Source organism: Geotrypetes seraphini, chromosome 5, assembly GCF_902459505.1.
Source record: "Geotrypetes seraphini chromosome 5, aGeoSer1.1, whole genome shotgun sequence".
Classification (NCBI taxonomy): domain Eukaryota; kingdom Metazoa; phylum Chordata; class Amphibia; order Gymnophiona; family Dermophiidae; genus Geotrypetes; species Geotrypetes seraphini.
Window position 1 is genome coordinate 237499781 of NC_047088.1, and position 18832 is coordinate 237518612.

The following is an 18832-nucleotide window of genomic DNA, read 5'->3' on the forward strand; positions in this document are numbered from 1 at the left end:
CTTGAAATGTTTTTAGTTTCGATTTAAATCAGTGCGTTATTGTTTCTTCATGCAATTCTTTGGGCACTGAGAAAATGGTTGAAAATATTAACTGTTTATGTGTATCATTCATCTTTACTGTAGAGAAATAAGCATTCATATATTACACATAAAGTGCTTAATTTAGCACAAGAATGAAATCATGAGCAGTAAAGTCAAATAAGGGTTATAAAAGCTTAAGTCTGAAGTCTTGACAACTGGTGATACTACTCAAGGGTTACAAACTAGTGCTGTGTCATGCACTTTGGGCTTGATTCTATAAACTGAGGCTAATTTGTAGGCACTGGTCAGTTCGGTTGCCAATCAACCCCTAGGCGTTGCTTATAGAATCACACTTAGAGGCACCTAGACTTCACTAGGCATTCTTGCGATAGGTGCCAATATATTAGGCCAGGGTTTTCAGCACCTAACACAGACGCCTAGTGACGTTTAAGTCAACCATGTCTATTCTCTACCCCTGACCACACCTACTTTTCATGTAGGCTTTGTTAGGTGCCACACAGCACTAATTTATTTTCAACGTTTTTTTAATGGCATGATCAATTACCATGACAATTAAACCAATTTTTAAAAACACTGAATGCAAATTTTAGGGCCTTTTTTACAAAGTTGTGCAAGTGCCGTGCGGCAAATGCTCCGATGCCTATTTAATTCTTATGGGCATCAGAGCATTTACGGATTAGTTAGGTGTCACTGGGTATCTATGATTAGGGAGCCTAACCTAGGCACCATTTATAAAATTAGCCCTTTGTTCATAAGTTAATTGTACAAAATCAATTCCATAACTCATGATTAGAACTACAGATTCTTTACCTACCAGACATACATTGCACTGCCCATGCCAAATAAATGACATTTTGCACAAAACTGCAGTTTGAATAGGTTGTGAGGAATGTCTTACTTGTTTGCAGTGCCAAAAATAACCAGAAAGTTTTGGCCATCTGATGTACATTAGAAAGCACAAACTGAAGAAAATGTAGTTTCTGTTGGCTGAAAAATAAATACAAGGGACAATCTACAAAAAGTAGTTCTTACTTGTTTTTCAATGAAAGCATTCACTCTCTGCAACATCCCCTCACAAGTGAACTCATATGGCAGGTATGGTTCATCCTGTAAAAAGAGAATTCACTTTTCAGATTACAGTATATCATATGAAAACTTTATGGCACATATCTCTTTTTACTGCCTTGTTTATGGTCGAGATCAGCAGTATAACATCAAACATATGTTCCTGGGACAACAAAGAACAGTTCTAATAGTGGTTCTGTAGAAAACCAACTTCTTTGAAGGTTGTGATATCTTATTGGATCAATATGGAATCATTAGAGACTACACTGGTATTTTCTTCAGAGGCCTTAATGTGATAGCCATCTTATCCTAACAAGTTCATGTACAAAGATCTAAGAGAAACATACAAGAGATGTTAGTGTCATTTGTAACCATACAATTGGTCTGGAATTCCAGGTGGCTTTGCTATAAGCTTGTATGAACCATAGGCAGCAGAATAGGGTAGGCCAAGGCCTGACCAACATTTTGCCTCACAGAGCATCAGCAATTAGGAAGCCTGGGAAAGCAGAGACAGGAGTACATCACGAGTCGCATTGAAGTGGAGGAAGAAATCTTTTTTCTGAAGGGTCCCACATCAACACGAGGGCATCCATTAAAACTTAAGGGGGGAAGATTCCATGGCGACACCAGGAAATACTTCTTCACCGAACAGGTGATCGATCGTTGGAATAGTCTTCCTCGCCAGGTGGTCGAGGCCAGTAGCGTGCTTGACTTCAAGCGTCGATGGGACCAACAGGTGGGGGTACCACAGAGTTTTGCTTAAAAGATGGATACTTCAGGTGGGGGGGGGGGGTTTGTCTTGAGTAGACTTGTGGGAGGGAGGATTATTGTGTGGGCAGGCTTGTTGGGCCGCTGGCCCTTTTCTGCCGTCAGACTCTATGTTTCTAAGAATATTCATGAATTAATTATATTTTACACTGTAGGTTGTCCAGGGGGAAAAATGACCAACAGTAGGTCAAAATTTACTAAATAAGCATTTTCAACATTGTTTTGGTTTTTTTTTTTTTGCCTCCCCATCTTTACTATATGAAAACTACTTTGGATTTCAGCTCACATTTTTTCCAGTTGTAGTAGAAAATGACACGGGGACAAAATTTTCCCTGTCCCCACGGGAACTCTTTTCTCATCCCTGCCCCATTCCTGCAAACTCTGTCCTCATCTGCACAAGCCTCAAACACTTTAAAATCCTAAGTAGCAACATTCTAGAGCTCAGATTGTGATGTCATAATGCCTCATTCCCCCAATGCCTAAGCTCTGTCCTCATCTGCACAAGCTTCAAACACTTTAAAATCCTAAGTAGCAACATTCTAGAGCTCAGATTGTGATGTCATAATGCCTCATTCCCCCAATGCCTAAGCTCTGTCCTCATCTGCACAAGCCTCAAACACTTTAAAATCCTAAGTAGCAACATTCTAGAGCTCAGATTGTGATGTCATAATGCCTCATTCCACCAATGCCTAAGCTCTGACCTCATCTGCACAAGCCTCAAACACTTTAAAATCATAAGTGTTCGAGGTCTGTGCGGTTAAGACAGAGCTTACAGGAATGGGGCAGGGACAGCAACAAAACTCATGAGGAAGGGACAGGGAAACTGACCTCCTGTGGGGACAGGGACAAATTTGCCCCATGTCATTCTCTAAGTTGTAGCTCACAATGCTGTACATCCTTTCCATTCATACTTTCTTTTAACAATTTTTCTCACCTTGTTTTCATCTTTCCTCTTTTCCCCTTGATGTCTTTCTCCTCCTTCATGCATATTCATTAGGTATATCTTGAAAACCTGACTGGGCTGGGGGGGTCCCCCAGGACAGGTTTAAGAACCGCTGCCCTGACCTCTTTGTTTTTCCTCATACGAGTCATTTCATCTCCTTAATAATTTTGGTCGCCCTTTTTTGTACCTTTTCCCCTACATTAAGTTCTCGACAATTCTTATGTAATTCTTATGTAATGCTTACGACAATTCTTATGTAATGTTACAACTCTTGTAACCTCCTGACAATTCTTGTGTAATCTGCCTTGAACCGCAAGGTAATGGCGGAATAGAAATCACTAATGTAATGTAATGTAATGTAATTAACCAGAATTGAACACAATACACAAGATGTTATTTCACAACATAGAAATATAGAAGCATTATGCTATTCTCTATTCCCTTCCTAATTCCTGACATTCTGTTTGCTTCATGGACACAACTATCACTTGGTGAACAGAAGATTTCAACATATTGTCCATGACGGACACAATCTGATGAGGACCAGCCAACACGGCTTCAGCAAAGGAAGATCTTGCTTGACGAACTTGCTGCACTTCTTCGAGGGAGTTAACAGGCAGATAGACAAAGGTGACCCAGTTGACATTGTATATCTGGATTTTCAGAAGGCGTTTGACAAGGTCCCTCATAAACGACTACTTCGAAAAATTGCGAGCCACAGGATTGAGGGTGAAATACTCACGCAGATCAAAAACTGGTTAGCAGATAGAAAACAGAGAGTGGGGATAAATGGACAATACTCGGACTGGAAAAGCGTCACCAGTGGAGTGCCGCAGGGTTCAGTGCTTGGGTCCATGCTCTTCAACATATTTATAAACGACCTGGAAATTGAAACGACGAGCGAGGTGATTAAATTTGCAGACGATACGAAGTTATTCAGAGTAGTGAAGATGAAGGAGGATTGCGATGACCTGTAACAGGACATAAACATGCTTGACAAATGGGCTGTGACATGACAAATGAAGTTTAATGTGGATAAGTGTAAGGTGTTGCATGTCAGTAACAAAAATCTTGTACATGAATACAGGATGTCTGGTGAAGTACTCGGAGAGACCCCCCAGGAAAGAGACTTGGGAGTACTGGCTGACAAGTCGATGAAGCCATCTGCGCAATGTGCGGCGGCGGCGAAAAGGATGAACAGAATGCTTGGAATGATTAAGAAGGGGATCACGAACACATCGGAGAAGGTTATCATGCCGCTGTACCAGGCCATAGTGCAACCCCACCTGGAATACTGCGTCCAGCACTGGTCAATGTACTTGAAGGAGGACACGGTACTACTAAAAAATGTCCAGAGAAGAGTGACTAAAATGGTTAAGGGGCAGGAGGAGTTGTCGTACAGCGAGAGATTAGAGAAACTGGGTCTCTTCTCCCTTGAAAAGAGGAGACTGAAAGGGGACATGATCGAAACATTCAAAATACTGAAGGGAATAGACTTAGCAGATAAAGACAGGTTGTTCACCTTCTCCAAGGTAGGGAGAACGAGAGGGCACACTCTAAAGTTAAAAGGGGATAGATTCCGTACAAACGTAAGGAAGTTCTTCTTCACCCAGAGAGTGGTGGAAAACTGGAATGCTCTTCCGGAGGCTGTCATAGGGGAAAACACCCTCCAGGGATTCAAGACAAAGTTAGACAAGTTCCTGCTGGACCAGAATGTACGCAGGTAAGGCTAGACTCAGTTAGGGCTCTGGTCCTTTACCTAAGGGCCGCCGTGGGAGCGGACTGCTGGGCATGATGGACCACTGGTCTGACCCAGCAGTGGCAATTCTTATGTTCTTATGACAGCAAGATATTTTCCTGGGTGGTAATTCCTAATATGGAACTTGTAGCTACAGTTTGAGTTATACGTCCCAATGTGCATCACTTTCCAATTGCCCACTTAAAATTTCATCTGCCATTTTATTGCTGTCTTTCTAGTCTCACAAGTCTTCCTGCAATTTCTCACAATATAAATGCAATTTAACAATTTTGAATAATTTTTTGTCACCTGCGAATTCGATCATTTCACTCAGTGAATATTTCCAGATCTTTTATAACCATGGTAAAAAGCACTGTTCCCAGTTGTACGACACTATTCCACAAAGGAGAGTGGCACAAGGTCCCCACGAAGATGCAAATGACAAACGGAAATGAGTGGGAATGGATGAGATGTTTCCATACGGGATCTTGTTATTCTCTATTAATAAAGATCCCATATGGAAGCATCTCATCCATTCCCACTCATTTCTGTTTGTACTACACTATTCAACTTCTTTCAGTGAAAGAAAGCCATATAAATCTACTTTATTTTCTTTAAGCAGCTCCCAATTCACAACAGGACATCGCCTCCTATTCCATGGCTTTCTAATTTCTTCAGGAGCCTCTCATGAGGGAATTTGTCAAAAGCTTGCTGAAAATCTAGATATACTATATCCACCAGCTCACCGCTACACACAAATTGGTGAGGCAAGACTTCCCTCGGCTAATCCATGATAACCCTGTCCCATTAAAATATGTCTATGTGTTCAGTACTTTTATAATAATTCTATCATTTCTCCTGGCATATATGTCTAGCTCATCCATTTGTAGTTATCCTGATCACCACAGGAAGCCTTTATAAAATCTGGCGTTACCTTGGCTATAACACTTACATAACAATTCACTTAAATACCGCAATTACCTCACAGTTCATTGCGGTTTACAGTGTTTGAAAGAAAAACTGCACTTTCGAAAGGAATTACAATTCAACTTATCTCAAAGAGATAAGTTTTTAACAATTTGCTGAAATTTAAATAGGAATTAGAACTTGAGATCAAATTGCTAAACTTCTTATCCCAAAGAACTGCCTGATAAGCGAGAATTCTATTGAAAAATTGCTTATAAAGACAACCCTTTACTGAGGGGCAAACAAAAAGCCTGGAATTGCGAGCAAAGCATCTTCTGTTAACAAATTTGAAATGATCAACAATATAGATAGGTATTAAGCCGTACGGTGTCTTATAGCAAATACATTCAAATTTATGTATAGAGAAAGACCGTATTTATTTTACATTTTCCTAGCATTCCCACTTGCTAAACAGACACTACATTGTATAGATGTCTACTTAAAACCATCAATTTATCAACTGTTACATTCATATTGTAATTAGTATGGTGTCACTGAAATACACACAGACTTTTCCACTATATTTGTGTCTGAGGACAAAGTGTACATACGAGATAAAAGAGGTCTGGGTCACATGTATGTATGTTTAATGGTAAAGTTTGTTTATTGATACACAAGCATCCATTTGTGTGTCAGATTAGGGTAAGTGTGTGTACAGTAGTGTGTGTAGAAGGTGAAGCAGGTGCAAGGGTATCTAGTGGCTGAGGAGGGTATAAAGCTGTGTTGTGGACGAGGGAAGGTGTGCACGTTATACGACATGAGGGGTGGATGGGTGGTCTAGATCAGTGGTTCCCAACACTATCCTGGAGGACCACCAGGCCAGTCTGGTTTTCAGGATAGCCCTAATGAATATGCATGAGAGAGATCAGCATATAATGGAGGTGCCAGGCATGCAAATCTGCTCCATGCATATTCATTAGGGCTATCCTGAAAACCCGACTGGCCTGGTGGTCCTCCAGGACAGGGTTGGGAACCACTGGTCTAGATAGACCTATAGATATCTATTTGGAGCATAGTACCTAATAACATGGAATACCAAATTTCTTTATAAACAGCTATGCTTAAATGTTCAAAAAGCATTTGGTCCAATATTAATATGGAGAATGAAAACATTTTCTCACCTTTTGATTCAGAATTGCTTTCACTGCTTGATCAACTTCAACAGGGTCATTTATGTTCACAGTCCAGACATGTGGTTTCCCAATATAAACTTCTGCATAGGGATGCTGAGATGTTAGCTGAGGGTTAGAGGGTGAGGAGGGAGTAGACATATTTATGCACATTCAATAAATGAAGTAGCACTGTGTTCAAAACCACAACCTGGAAACACTAGTATTCCAATAATGTTTTCAATCGTCTCAATTTTTATTTCTGACAAATAGTAGGAATGGCAACAGCAATACTTCATGGATGGGAAAGGGAGAAATGCACTGAATTCTTTACAGGTTGCGATACATTTTACTGAACAGGTAGCAAAAAACAGAAGCAAAAGAAAACTGCAATCAACAGCGTAGTAAAACAAAAAGCAGACGATCTAGGCTCCAAAAAATCTTTTATTAGTAACATACAACAGGTGGTCCCAGGTAGATATATTCAGACTACAAAATAAGTTTGGAAACCTACCCAAAATGTTTTAGCGCCGTGGTGCCTGCATCAGGGGCTTCAATTGTTATTTAAATCGAGTCTGATCTATATATGACCAACCTATATACATCCACCTCTCGAACTGCACCACTCCTTATAGGAAATAGAACCTTTATAAACACTTAAAACCAGCGTTTTGGAAACCTTATTTCATGGCCAAAACGCTGAATTTAAGTGTTTGAAAAGACTATTTCCTATAAGGAGTGGCACAGTTTAAGAGGTGGATGTATATATGTTGTTATTCATATATACAAAGGTCATTTCATAAATAATGCACACTATTTTTTTTTTTAAATTTGCATGTTTTATTTTTTTTTCAAGTATTTCTTTACAGTCCTTCAATATAGCCTCCCTGCTTTGCAATGACCAAGTTCCAACATCTGGGAAGCTTCATTATTCCATCCAAGACACCGTTTTTGTTCAGTTGCCGAATGGCTCGGGTACCGGCGGAAAAAAAGCTTTTCCAGAGATGCAAAACTATGTCCATGCAAAGGTTGTTTCAACTTTGGAAAAAGGTCAAAGTCTGGTGGACTCATGTCTGGACTGTAGGAAGCATGAGGTAACACCTCCCAGCCGTATTTGTGTAGTGTTTCAATGACGACATTCCCTATGTGCGGGCGAGCATTGTCATGAAGAATGAGCGGCCTAGCCAAGAGCAACTGAGGTTGGGTTTTGTACATTTTTCGCAAAAAAAATCATGATAATACACTGCTGTGACACTTCTTCCAAGTTGTTCAAAGTTGGTAAATTGTAAGAGGACTGTGAAAAAATTGCAAGAAGACCTTGTGAGACTGGGAGTCAAAATGGCAGATGATGTTTAATGTAAGCAAAGTGATGTATGTGGGAAAGAGAAACCCAAACTATACATGCTGCAGGGTTCCATGTTAGGAGTCACTGCCCAGGAAAAGGATCTAGGTGTCACTGTTGAGGATATGTTGAAACTCTTGGCTCAATGTGCAGCGGTGGTTAAGAAAGCAAATACAATGTTAGGAATTATCAGGAAAGGAATGGGAAACAAAGATGAAAATGTTAAAATGCCCTTGTATTGCTCTTTGGTATCGCTGTACCTCAAATACTATGGGCAGTTCTGGTTGCCATATCTCAAAAAGATGTAGCGGAATTAGAAAAGGTATAGAGAAAGGTAACAAAAATGATAAAAGGGATGAGACAACTTCCCTATGAAGAAAGGATAACATGGCTAGGGCTCTTCAGCTTGCAGAAGTGACAGCTCAGGGGTGATATGATAGATGTCTATAAAATACTGAATGGAGTAGAATCACTTGTTTACTCTTTCCAAGAATAATGGGACTAAAGAGCATGCAAAGAAGCTACTAAGTAGATGATTTAAAACAAACCGGAGAAAATATTTCTTTAAACAACGTGTAGTTAAACTCTAGAATTCATTGCCGGAGAATGTAGTGAAATCAGTTAGCTTAGCAGAATTTAAAACAAGGTTTGGATAATATCCTAAAAGAGAAGTCCAAAGACCATTATTGAAATGGCTTCAGGAAATCCTCCGCTTATTCCTGGATAAGCAGCATAAAATCTGTTTTACTACTTGGGATCTAGCTAGGTACTTGGGCCCTGGGTTAGCCATTGTTGGAAACAGGATGTTGGGCTTGATGGACCTTTGGTCTATCCCAGTATGGCAATTTTTATGTTCTTATGATTTAATTAATCGATGCCCCTGGGAACCACCTGTTTTATGTTACTAATAAAAGACTGTTTGGAGCTGTGCTGCCTTATCGCCAAAAGCTCATACCTTAATAATTAGTCAGTCTGTAAGGTGTCACCGATATCTGCCATTTTTGTTACTTCCGAATATCACTGCCACATAAATGGCCTAATTTATTTAAATAGCAAATTTAAAGGCGCTTTTACTAAAGTCTACCGTTTACTAAATGCTAAAGACACCCATTTTATACCTAGGGATGTTTTAGCATTTAGTGCATGTTGCTTCCATCAACATACACTAAGGGGGGAGTTCAACAATATACAGGATTTTTAAAACGGATTATTTTATCACAAGTTGTACTGTTTTAGCACAGGGTCCCATTTTATTCCATGAGAACTTGTGCTAAAATAACGAGTCTTAACAGTAGCACACATCGATGAAGTCCCCCCTAAGCATTACTAAAAGAGCTCCCTTAGAAAGCTTTTTTAACATGTAAATGTGTGTGTCTAAAACACACCCAGTTTTCAAGAGCATGATTTGTGTGGGCCTGAGAAGTCTGCATGCATTTCCTATTTTGCAAAATAAATGCAGACATCTAGAGCTTCTTTTCCATAGGTGCGCTAGTGGTTTTAGCGCGTGCTAGCCGCTACCGCCTCCTTTTAAGCAGGCGGTAGTATTTCGGCTAGCACGTGTTATAGCACGCGCTAATCTTGTGCGTGCGCTAAAAACTCTAGCGCACCTTTATAAAAGGAGCCCCTAGATTTTATGAAGTAGATGTCTCTCAGGTATGTTATATACTAGCTGCATTAAATATCACAACTTCTATGTATAATTTTTATGCATTTCAAAGACTTCTGCAGTTTGTGTTGCTGTCTTTGCAACAGTCTTTTTTTTTTTTTTTTTTTTTTTTAACTCTGGGTTGGTTTTATGCTAAACATTATATGGTTAAAAGAGAGGTGGGGTTATGGGTGGGTTGAGGGCTGGGTGAAAAATTATGTAGAGAACAGCAAAACTCAGTCATTCTCCAAGTAACTTCAACAAGTAAGTCAGGCCAGAAAAAGGAGAGGCTTAATTTATATGCTAAAGTAGACACACATGCCCTGATTCTATATATGTTGCCTAAAAATAATTAGCATCGACTAATGTGGCGCTAAGCACAATTCTATAAGTCAGACACATTGTACAGAATCACGTGCAACATTAGGTGTCACTTAGGCCCCGATTCTGCAAAATACGTCTAAAGTTAGGCGCCGTTTAGGTACCTAAGTTAGGCGTCCTTTGTAGAATTGCGCTCAGCAGAGTTCAGCACTGTTTAGGCGTCTAACTTTTTAGGCGTCCCTTAGAGAATCAGGTTTTAGGTGAGATTTAGACGTCCAAACAATGTCCTTTGTTATAATATTTTACTATTATGTTATTAGAATGGGCTGTTTTTCATTATAATTGTAATACAGGAGTTGGATCTGTTTAATGCTTTTATTTATTTCTCTTCCATCAGACAGAGTGACTGGGATTCGAACCAGCAACATTCGGATAGAAGGGTATAGATTTAACCACTGTGCTACAGAGTGAGCTAGCAAGCTAGGTTGCTCAGTGTTATGTAAATGAATCAAAGGACTCTCAAATTGAGTCATTTCCCAAACCACGCCCACGCCTATTCAGTTAGGCGCAAGTTTTAAACATGGGTGTCCATGAAATTGTGGCTGCGTCTACAAAGTGACGTTTATGTCCTTTGGACACCTAAGTACCAATTATCGCTTCTTAAGACCCTTAAAAGGATCATTAACTACTTAGATTGGACGCTTTAAGCATGTCTAACTTTAGGCATGACTTAAGCGCCTAAATCGGGGCCTAAGTGTCCTAACTTTAGACACTCTTATTTATGCCAGGGTTTTCTTGGCCTAAATGTGTGCGCCTAAATTAGGTGCATAACAGCGCCTAATTCAAAAAAATCTAACTTAAAAACACACATGATCCATGGCGCATGCTCTTGAAAGCCGGAGCACGACACTTCCTTTTGTCTGGCTTAATGCTGGGAAGTTACCAGGAATGGGCCACAGAGATCAATTCTATTGTGCAGCATCTGTTCCTGACCTTCCCTCGCATTGTCCTTCTCCTGGGCTTCCTACTTCTTCTCTCGGTCTTAGTTGGAAGCTACACCTGTTTCATGTCCTATCTGCTGCTCACAAACCAAACCACCAATGAATGGTTTAAACGAAGAGCTGGCTGCCCAGAGTGCTGGCTACTCCTTCCACATCAGCAACATTCAACTTTTCAAAATGAGTATTCAAAGGGCTTTCTGGGAAACATCAGGGAAGTCTTCAGACCAAACATATATTTGAAGAAAAAGGAAATGTAAGAGAAAAGATCTTTTCTCTCTTGGTACAGGATTGAGAATATTTTGTAATGCAAAATTAAAAAAAAAACAACCAAAAACCACACATGATCTTGTCCCTTCCTACTTTTTATAGAATCACATTTTTTGAGCGAGGCACCTAACTTTCAATTATTCCAGTTAAAAAGAGATTAGGTTCATACCTTTATAATATATTTTCCAGTAGATAGGAATAGTATGCAGAACCTTAGGGTACTCTGCCCATTCTCATGAGCATACTGCAGAAAGATGTCAGTTAACAGCTTTTGAAACCTCCTCCTTCTCCCACGATTCTGCTGCCCCTTTCAGTTTGTTCCAAAGCATGTAAGGGCTCTAGAGTAAAAGACAGGAAAAGGAGGGACACAGGAACTCCCCAAAATCAAGGTTCTGATCTGCTCATATAATGTTATAATAGTCAATAACGAAACTGTAATGTATAAATGAACAAACATTACCACTGAACAGTAAAACACTTCAAATAAACGCAACAGCTTGAAAATTAGTGGAACTCTATCTCTTTAGTTTCTATTTACAAATTGATTCTGTGCCCATAGTCTGAGTGGCAGAGAAGTCTTAGCTATGGAGAGGACATTAGGCATAAGGCACATCAAAAACTATTGTGTGGGGGGGGGCTCTTACCTATCTATCAAGGTAAGAGCCTAATCTCTTTTTCCAGTGCAATAGGAATGGTATGCTGAACATTAGGGACGTACCTAAGCAGTCTCTGAAGTCCAGGATGGGAGAGATAATCCAGCTTTCAGTACTGAGGATCCAAAAGGGCAATCCTCATACACTGCCACATCCACCCTATAAAATTTAGTGAAATTTTATAGGGAAGACTTTGTCACAGATCTATATATCTATTTTTTCTTCCATTTGCATCTTTGCTTTCCTGACTACACAACCAGTCTCTCTTAACTTGAATGGCAGGTGCATACTTCGAAACCAAAAGCTCACTTTGCCTTAAGTCCTAGGGCCAAGGCTTCAAACTTCCTCCTGAGGACCATAGCCACTTTGCAGTCCTGTGTATCCTTCAGCACAACTCCTCCCTCACTGGGTAAGGGACATGTGTTTAGTCACCAGGCAGTTTACTTTTGGCATAGCAAACATTTGCTAGAACTCTTGATCCATAGGATACAGCCTAGTCATGGCTTTTGGCCCTTTGAGGGAGCCTTCCAGGACCTCCCAGGGCTCTGTAACCAGGAGTCTGATGTCTGGGTGCCATGGAAATGATGTGGGCAGAGATCGGACTGTGTTCAAAAGAGAACACAGATGACTGGAGCTGAGACAGATCAATCTTAAGTTCACAAAGAGACTCAGTAATAATGTTTGACAGGGTTGAAGACTTGAACAGCTGCCGCATGAAGGAATCCTCTTCCGGGTCTGCAGCAGGGTAGGGTCTCCATCCTGATCATCAACATAGGAGGCCGAACCTTCCATCAGGAAGACCTCACTTTGAGACAATAAGGAGACCAAGACTGAACTGTCACTTCCTGAATCTTTGTCTGAGTGACAATTTAAGAGTCAGGGAGGATCCGAGGATTCTTATAAACATGTGCTAAGGGTAGCTCTTTAACACACCTAAATTGTGTATCTTGGCCTTGTACATATGCCTGCCAGAGCAGATTAATGGACTCTGGGGTAAAGGTAAAGGCCTTAGTAGGCAACTCTTCTTCCACTTTAGAAGGGAGGAGACACCTTATCTTTGGCTGCAGAGCCTCTGTGCCAGTTCGGTGTGTCATGCTGCTGTTAAGAGTAGATTCAACCAGCAAAGACTGGTGCTGTAATTCTGGCATATCAATAATAATAATAATAACAACAACTTTATTTTTCTATACCGCCATAGTCAAAGTGACTTCTAGGCGGTTCACATAGAAAGAAGGCTGGACAATCAGCGAATTACAGAATGCAAGAAGAAGGATGTTACATAGTAAATTGGAGAAACATGGGGAAAGAATACATGAGAGAAGAAAGATGTTATATAATACATTGGGATTATAAGGGGAGAGAATACCTGAGAGAGGTCATCTGATTAGGAATTTGTCAAATAGAGCAGTTTTAATTGATTTTCGGAATGTGTTGTAGGTCTGTCTGGCTTTATTTATGTGGTTTCCCAGCCAGGATTGCTGTCTGTTTGCTTGGAACATGAAGGTTCTGTCTAGGAAGGATTTGTATTTGCAGCCTGTGATCTTTGGGGATGCAAAGATGTTTTTGTTTCTGGTTGCTCGTGTGGGGTTGTGTAGAGTGAAGTGTGTTTGCAGGTAGGAAGCTGCTAGGCTCCAGACTTGTTTTAAACAGATACATGCAAATCTGAACAGTAATCGTGCCTCTACTGGTAGCCAGTGCAATTTTTTGTAATAGGGGCTAATGTGGTCTTTTTTTCTCAGTCCGAAGATCAAGCGAACTGCAGTGTTTTACACTAATCTTAATTTTTGTACTGTTTTGGTTTTTTTTTGATACCCAGGTAGGCGATATTGCAGTAATCTAGGGTAGATAGGATCAGCGACTGCACCAGTAATCTAAAGGATATTGTATCAAACTATTTTTCAATAGTCCTTAGCTTCCACAGCATGTAAAAGCATTTCTTCATCAGTATGTTTGTGTGGTCAGCCATGGTTAAGTGAGTATCTAGAGTGATACCCAGCATTTTTATGGTTTTGGAGATTGGATATTCTTGGCCGTTTATTTTTAACGATGTTTTCATTATTTTGTCGTTATCAAAGCCCAGAGACACTATATTCTGAACAAAGAGTTAATTTTTCTTGGAGATATGGGAAGGGTGAGTGGAGTTTCCCAGTTATTAAACATAGCTTCCTTTAATAGTATGAAGACGCAATATGAGGAGCTCTTTAGGAGGCTCATTGAAATCCAATGCCTCAAGGAGCTCTGCTCTCAGTTCATTGTCTGACTCTAATTTAACAGGCAAAGTTTTTCCCATCTGCCTAATAAACTTGGTGAAAGATAATTCTTCAGGAGGTGATCTATGCCTGGACGGTAGAGGAGATGATCCGATGGGATGCCATATGATGACTTATGTTGAAGTGAATGAACTAGTACCATGAGATGCTCTCTTAGATTTACTAGAAGACTGGAGGATTGGTACTGCAGGATCTCTATGTCCTTTGAGGCTTACTTGGAGAGCTAGGTTTGGTACCCTGGGGCCTTGATGTGCCATGCTCAGGCTGGGCCAGTACCGACAGAGTCAGTGCAAGCACCGGTGCCGCATGTGCTTTAAACATCACGGTTAGCTCCCATTGTAAAAATTCCTTAAGTTGGTCCTAGAAGGAATGCACCGGTAATATTGGCTCAACAGCTGGTACTATCAGTGCTGCAGGATGCTGAGGAATGGGTTAGCTCGACATCCCCAACACTGCACTAAAGGATATTGATGGCGTCGATGCTGAAGATGTCTGCAAAGCTGGTTAAGATGAAGACGGCTTCTTAGCAGGTTTACCTGATGCAGGAACCGAGTACAACATTGAGGGAAGTGTCGATGCTGGTACAGTCAGTACCGCTGGAATTGATTTGTTGTCGGAGGCCATGGACACTCCAAAAAGCTTCTCTTGTTGGATTTGGAGAGCTTTAAGAGAGCATTTCTGTAAGGTAGAACAGCAGGTACAAGAGTCCACTCGATGCTCTGGCCCTAGACACTGAATACACCAGTTGTGTGGATCAGTGTGCGAATTGATATGGGCTGTTGGCAACGAGAGCACTTCTTGAACTCACTAGAAGGCCTCAACATGAGAGGAAAAATCTCTGCGGCAAGGTAAAAAAAATTGCAATGATTGCAAAAACAGACTGAAAACAAGAAAAAAAAAAAAAGAAAAGGAAAAGAAAACAAGTCAAACACTAAAGATTAGTTGACAGGAAGGCAGCTCATATGGACAGAGCCCAAATACAAGTTCTTTGGTGGAAAAAGAAGAACTCAGGAACCGCCAGCTGACGTAAGGCTGGAAGGCACTCATGCGTGCGTGGTGTGAGCAGTCTTGAAGCTTCGCAAAAGCTTAAAGTGACAATACACTTTAGCACTGGCCATATTGAACTCCACAGATGTCAGCAACATGTGAGAATATGTTGCCTGCTTGTCCTAGGATAACTGAAATTATATTAAATTACTCTAAGTTAACACAATTTGACAAATGATTAAGCTAAAAAGGTTATGACAGTATTTGCACACACACACAAAAAGATAAATACATAAAAATTTTAAAGTCTGCCAAATGATACCTGAAGTCATCATACAGATCAATTCTTCAGTTAAAACTATACATAAATAATAAATCAAGATCTATAGCACAAATTAAAAAAATATTAAATCCATTAGTAGAAATGACTATGCCATGGATTCACTGCTCACCTCACGGAGGGTTGGTTTGCCTTTAAAAAACTCAGCATTTTTGCTGCTTTTTGGTGGATTAAATTTGGGATTCAGAAATGCACAGCCATTTGCAATAGCTTCTAGGGGAGCTGGCCCTTCGTAAGGAAAGCCAAGACCAACAAATAACTGCAAGAGAAAATAAAACAGAGGTCAGTAGCATTCACCCCTCCTCCCCAAATGCAACAGAAAGGTTGTAAGAGCAAACTACATCAAATGGCAGGTCTAGAATAAGGACTAAAGTAGGATGAGGAGTGGCTTGTGTGCATTACTCAAAGCAGGAGACTAATAGCAGCCAAATGTATATATTTTTTAAAAAATGCATTATTTGCATCTCGCAATTCTGTGCGGATGATTTCAAACCTATACAACGAGAGTTCAGGGAGGAATGATGAAAAGGAATATGGGAATAGAGGAAGCATCCAGGTGAGAATGGGGAAGTTAAGCTATTTTCTGGTACACAACAACGCTCTTTATCTATATCACATACTGAAGGAAACTAAAGACATCTGAGGTGAAAGCCAGGTAGAGGTGAAAGCCAGGTAGATTTGTGGCAGTCCTGAAGTCCCTTATCTTAGTGGAGGCAGCTACCTGTATATCTGGAATACTAGCACCAATCTGATAGGATTTTTAGCATAGGAGTACCATAAATATATTCCTCAGTTTCTATGAAACCTTAGTTTCTGCTGATCTCAAGGTGAGCAAATCTACCAGTTACCAGATTTGCTCATAAGCCTAGAGAAGCAGAGACACTCCTGGTGAGTGTCTTATGAGCCAGAAAATAATGAAGAGTTCAGCAAGCCTACTTAACTCTAGATACTAAAGGCATTCTTAAGAGTCTGGAAATCACCACATAAAATAAAAATCTCACATTTAAAATATAGGGGTCAAAATCCTATTATTTGATACCTGTTAACAGTATTACAGAAACTTTACACTGGTTTGTTAGTAATGCTCGTAAGCATGTTGTACATTCCTCAGCAATCCATGAACATTCCTAAAACATTGGAATGTGCTGAAAACCAGGTCTAACATAAGACCATAAGAAGTTGCCTCCGCTGAGGCAGACCAGAGGTCCATCTCGCCCAGCGGTCCGCTCTCGCGGCGGCCCATCAGGCCCACTGCCTGAACAGTGGTCTCTGACTAATTTTACCATTTACCTCTAATCCTATTCCTATAACCTTACCTCTACTCTTATCTGTACCCCTCAATCCCTTTGTCCTCCAGGTACCTGTCCAGATCTTCTTTGAAGCCCTGTAGCATGCTTCTGCTTATCACATCCTCCGGTACCGCGTTCCATGTATCCACCACCCTCTGGGTGAAAAAGAACTTCCTGGCATTTGTTCTAAACCTTTCCCCTCTCAATTTCACTGAGTGCCCCCTTGTACTTGAGGTTCCCCATAGTTTGAAAAATCTGTCCCTGTCCACTTTTTCTATGCAGAACTGGCTTCGAAGTCCAGGGAAAGCTCTCTAGATCAGCGATCTTCAAAGCAAGGTCTAGGGGCCAATGGCAGCCCCCATTGTCATTCTGATTTTTTCCTCAGTACTTCAGAAAATGGGAAGAGAATGGGAGGACAAGCTACATGCTTGAAGAACATTTCTCAACAGAAGAAGAGAATGCATTTGGAAACAACCACCTCCAATAAAAAGTTTGAAGGCAAGCTGAAGTGATGTTTACACATTGATGGCTCTCCTTCAACTCATCTGAATGCCAAGTGGCCCTAACATAAAAATTAGTGAAGACCACTGCTCTAGATTAAACACTTCTTCCTCAGTGAAACAGTACTTTTCAGTTATTTGGTAGCCCAATAGTTCAAATGAATTGCTAAGAATATGTAAGTTATAGCACAACGTGCATGTGTTCTCTCTGCTCAGTTCAGAATTTGTGTCAAAAACAAAGACTATCGGCCTCTTTAACACAGCTGCGCTAGCGGCTGCTGCATGACAACAGCCCCAAAGCCCTTTAAATCTCTATGGGCTTCGGGGCCGCCAGCGTGGCTTTGTAAAAGAGGCCGTACGTAAATAGACACAATCTTTCCCATTCAGAACAGTAGATGGCAGCAAACCTCAATTCTAAGACATATCTAAAAATACTTAGATAAAACAATTCAGGCTCCTGGTTCAGGCCCTAATATTAGGACTCCTAGACTACTGCAACATCCTATACCTACCCTGCCCCACCACCACGATAAAACTACAAACAGTGCAAAACACAGCTCTCAGACTGCTCTACTCACTGAAGTATGACCATATCATCGCTGCCTACCTAGATACACACTGGCTCCTAGTACAAGCACGAATACTACCTTAAATGGCAATGGACCAACCTACTTGAACAATCGTCTAATTCAGAGCAACTCAAACAGACCATGGAGAACACAGACACCCTTCACTCATCCCCCCAATTAAAGGCATACAGCGAAAGAAAATGCATGACAGGCTACTCGACACACATGCAGCAAAACTAGACAGCCACCTCTCCAATTTATTGACCTCAGCTCCAAACTACAAAACCTTCAAAAGAGAAATAAAAGCCATGTTATTCAGGATATTTATCAAGACAAGCTCATGATATAACCGATTACCTCAATCTATCTCCAGACCCTAAACGTTCCAACCAAATAGCTATCGTGTAATCTTCTGGATATGACCAGAATTTCCTCTTTTTGTAATCTACTTAGAACTGCAAGGTATTGGCGGAATAAAAGACACCAATGTAATGTAATACAATGTAATGTAAGACTTCCTAGCTATCCACTAGTAGTTAAGATCGGTCCTGAGCCAGGCTAGTTTTCAGACAGTGACTCAAGCAGTTTTACTTCCATATCTAGATTATTGCAACTCTTTATAATGCAACATCACAAAAAAAGGACTTCAGAGGTTGCAGCTATCCAGAACACAGCGGCTACAGCTACTCCAGAACACAGTGGCTAGACTGGTTTTCCATAAGGCCTGATTTGAAAGGGTCAGAGTTTGCTGCTGATAGAACTACATTGGCTGCCAAATATAGAATTCAATTTAAAATTGCATGTATGGTTCACAGGGCTATATATGGAGAAAGCTCGACTTGGCTAACTTCAGCCATACAAGTTTAGCACTCCTTCTATAGCTCAAGGAAGACTCAATGCTACAAATCACCTCTTCCTTCTCCATGTCAAGTTCAGAGGAAATCACTCTTTGAATCCATCTTCGCATTTCAAGGTTCCAAAATTTGGAACTGCCTCCCGACCTGCTTACGCCAGACC

General features: G+C 40.6%; 1 protein-coding gene across 3 annotated transcripts in view; it reads right to left on the minus strand.

The window, feature by feature from the left end:
* The window catches only part of MGAT5 (alpha-1,6-mannosylglycoprotein 6-beta-N-acetylglucosaminyltransferase), a 251467-nt gene that overhangs the window by 21546 nt on the left and 211089 nt on the right, over window positions 1-18832 (minus strand). For all 3 annotated transcript variants that reach the window (XM_033944757.1, XM_033944755.1, XM_033944756.1), the window contains exons 13-15: window positions 15570-15716; window positions 6644-6760; window positions 1075-1149 (exon numbers count right to left, since the gene is read on the minus strand). In XM_033944757.1, the coding sequence (XP_033800648.1) occupies window positions 1075-1149; window positions 6644-6760; window positions 15570-15716 (339 nt within the window). The remainder of the gene's footprint in view (window positions 1-1074; window positions 1150-6643; window positions 6761-15569; window positions 15717-18832) is intronic.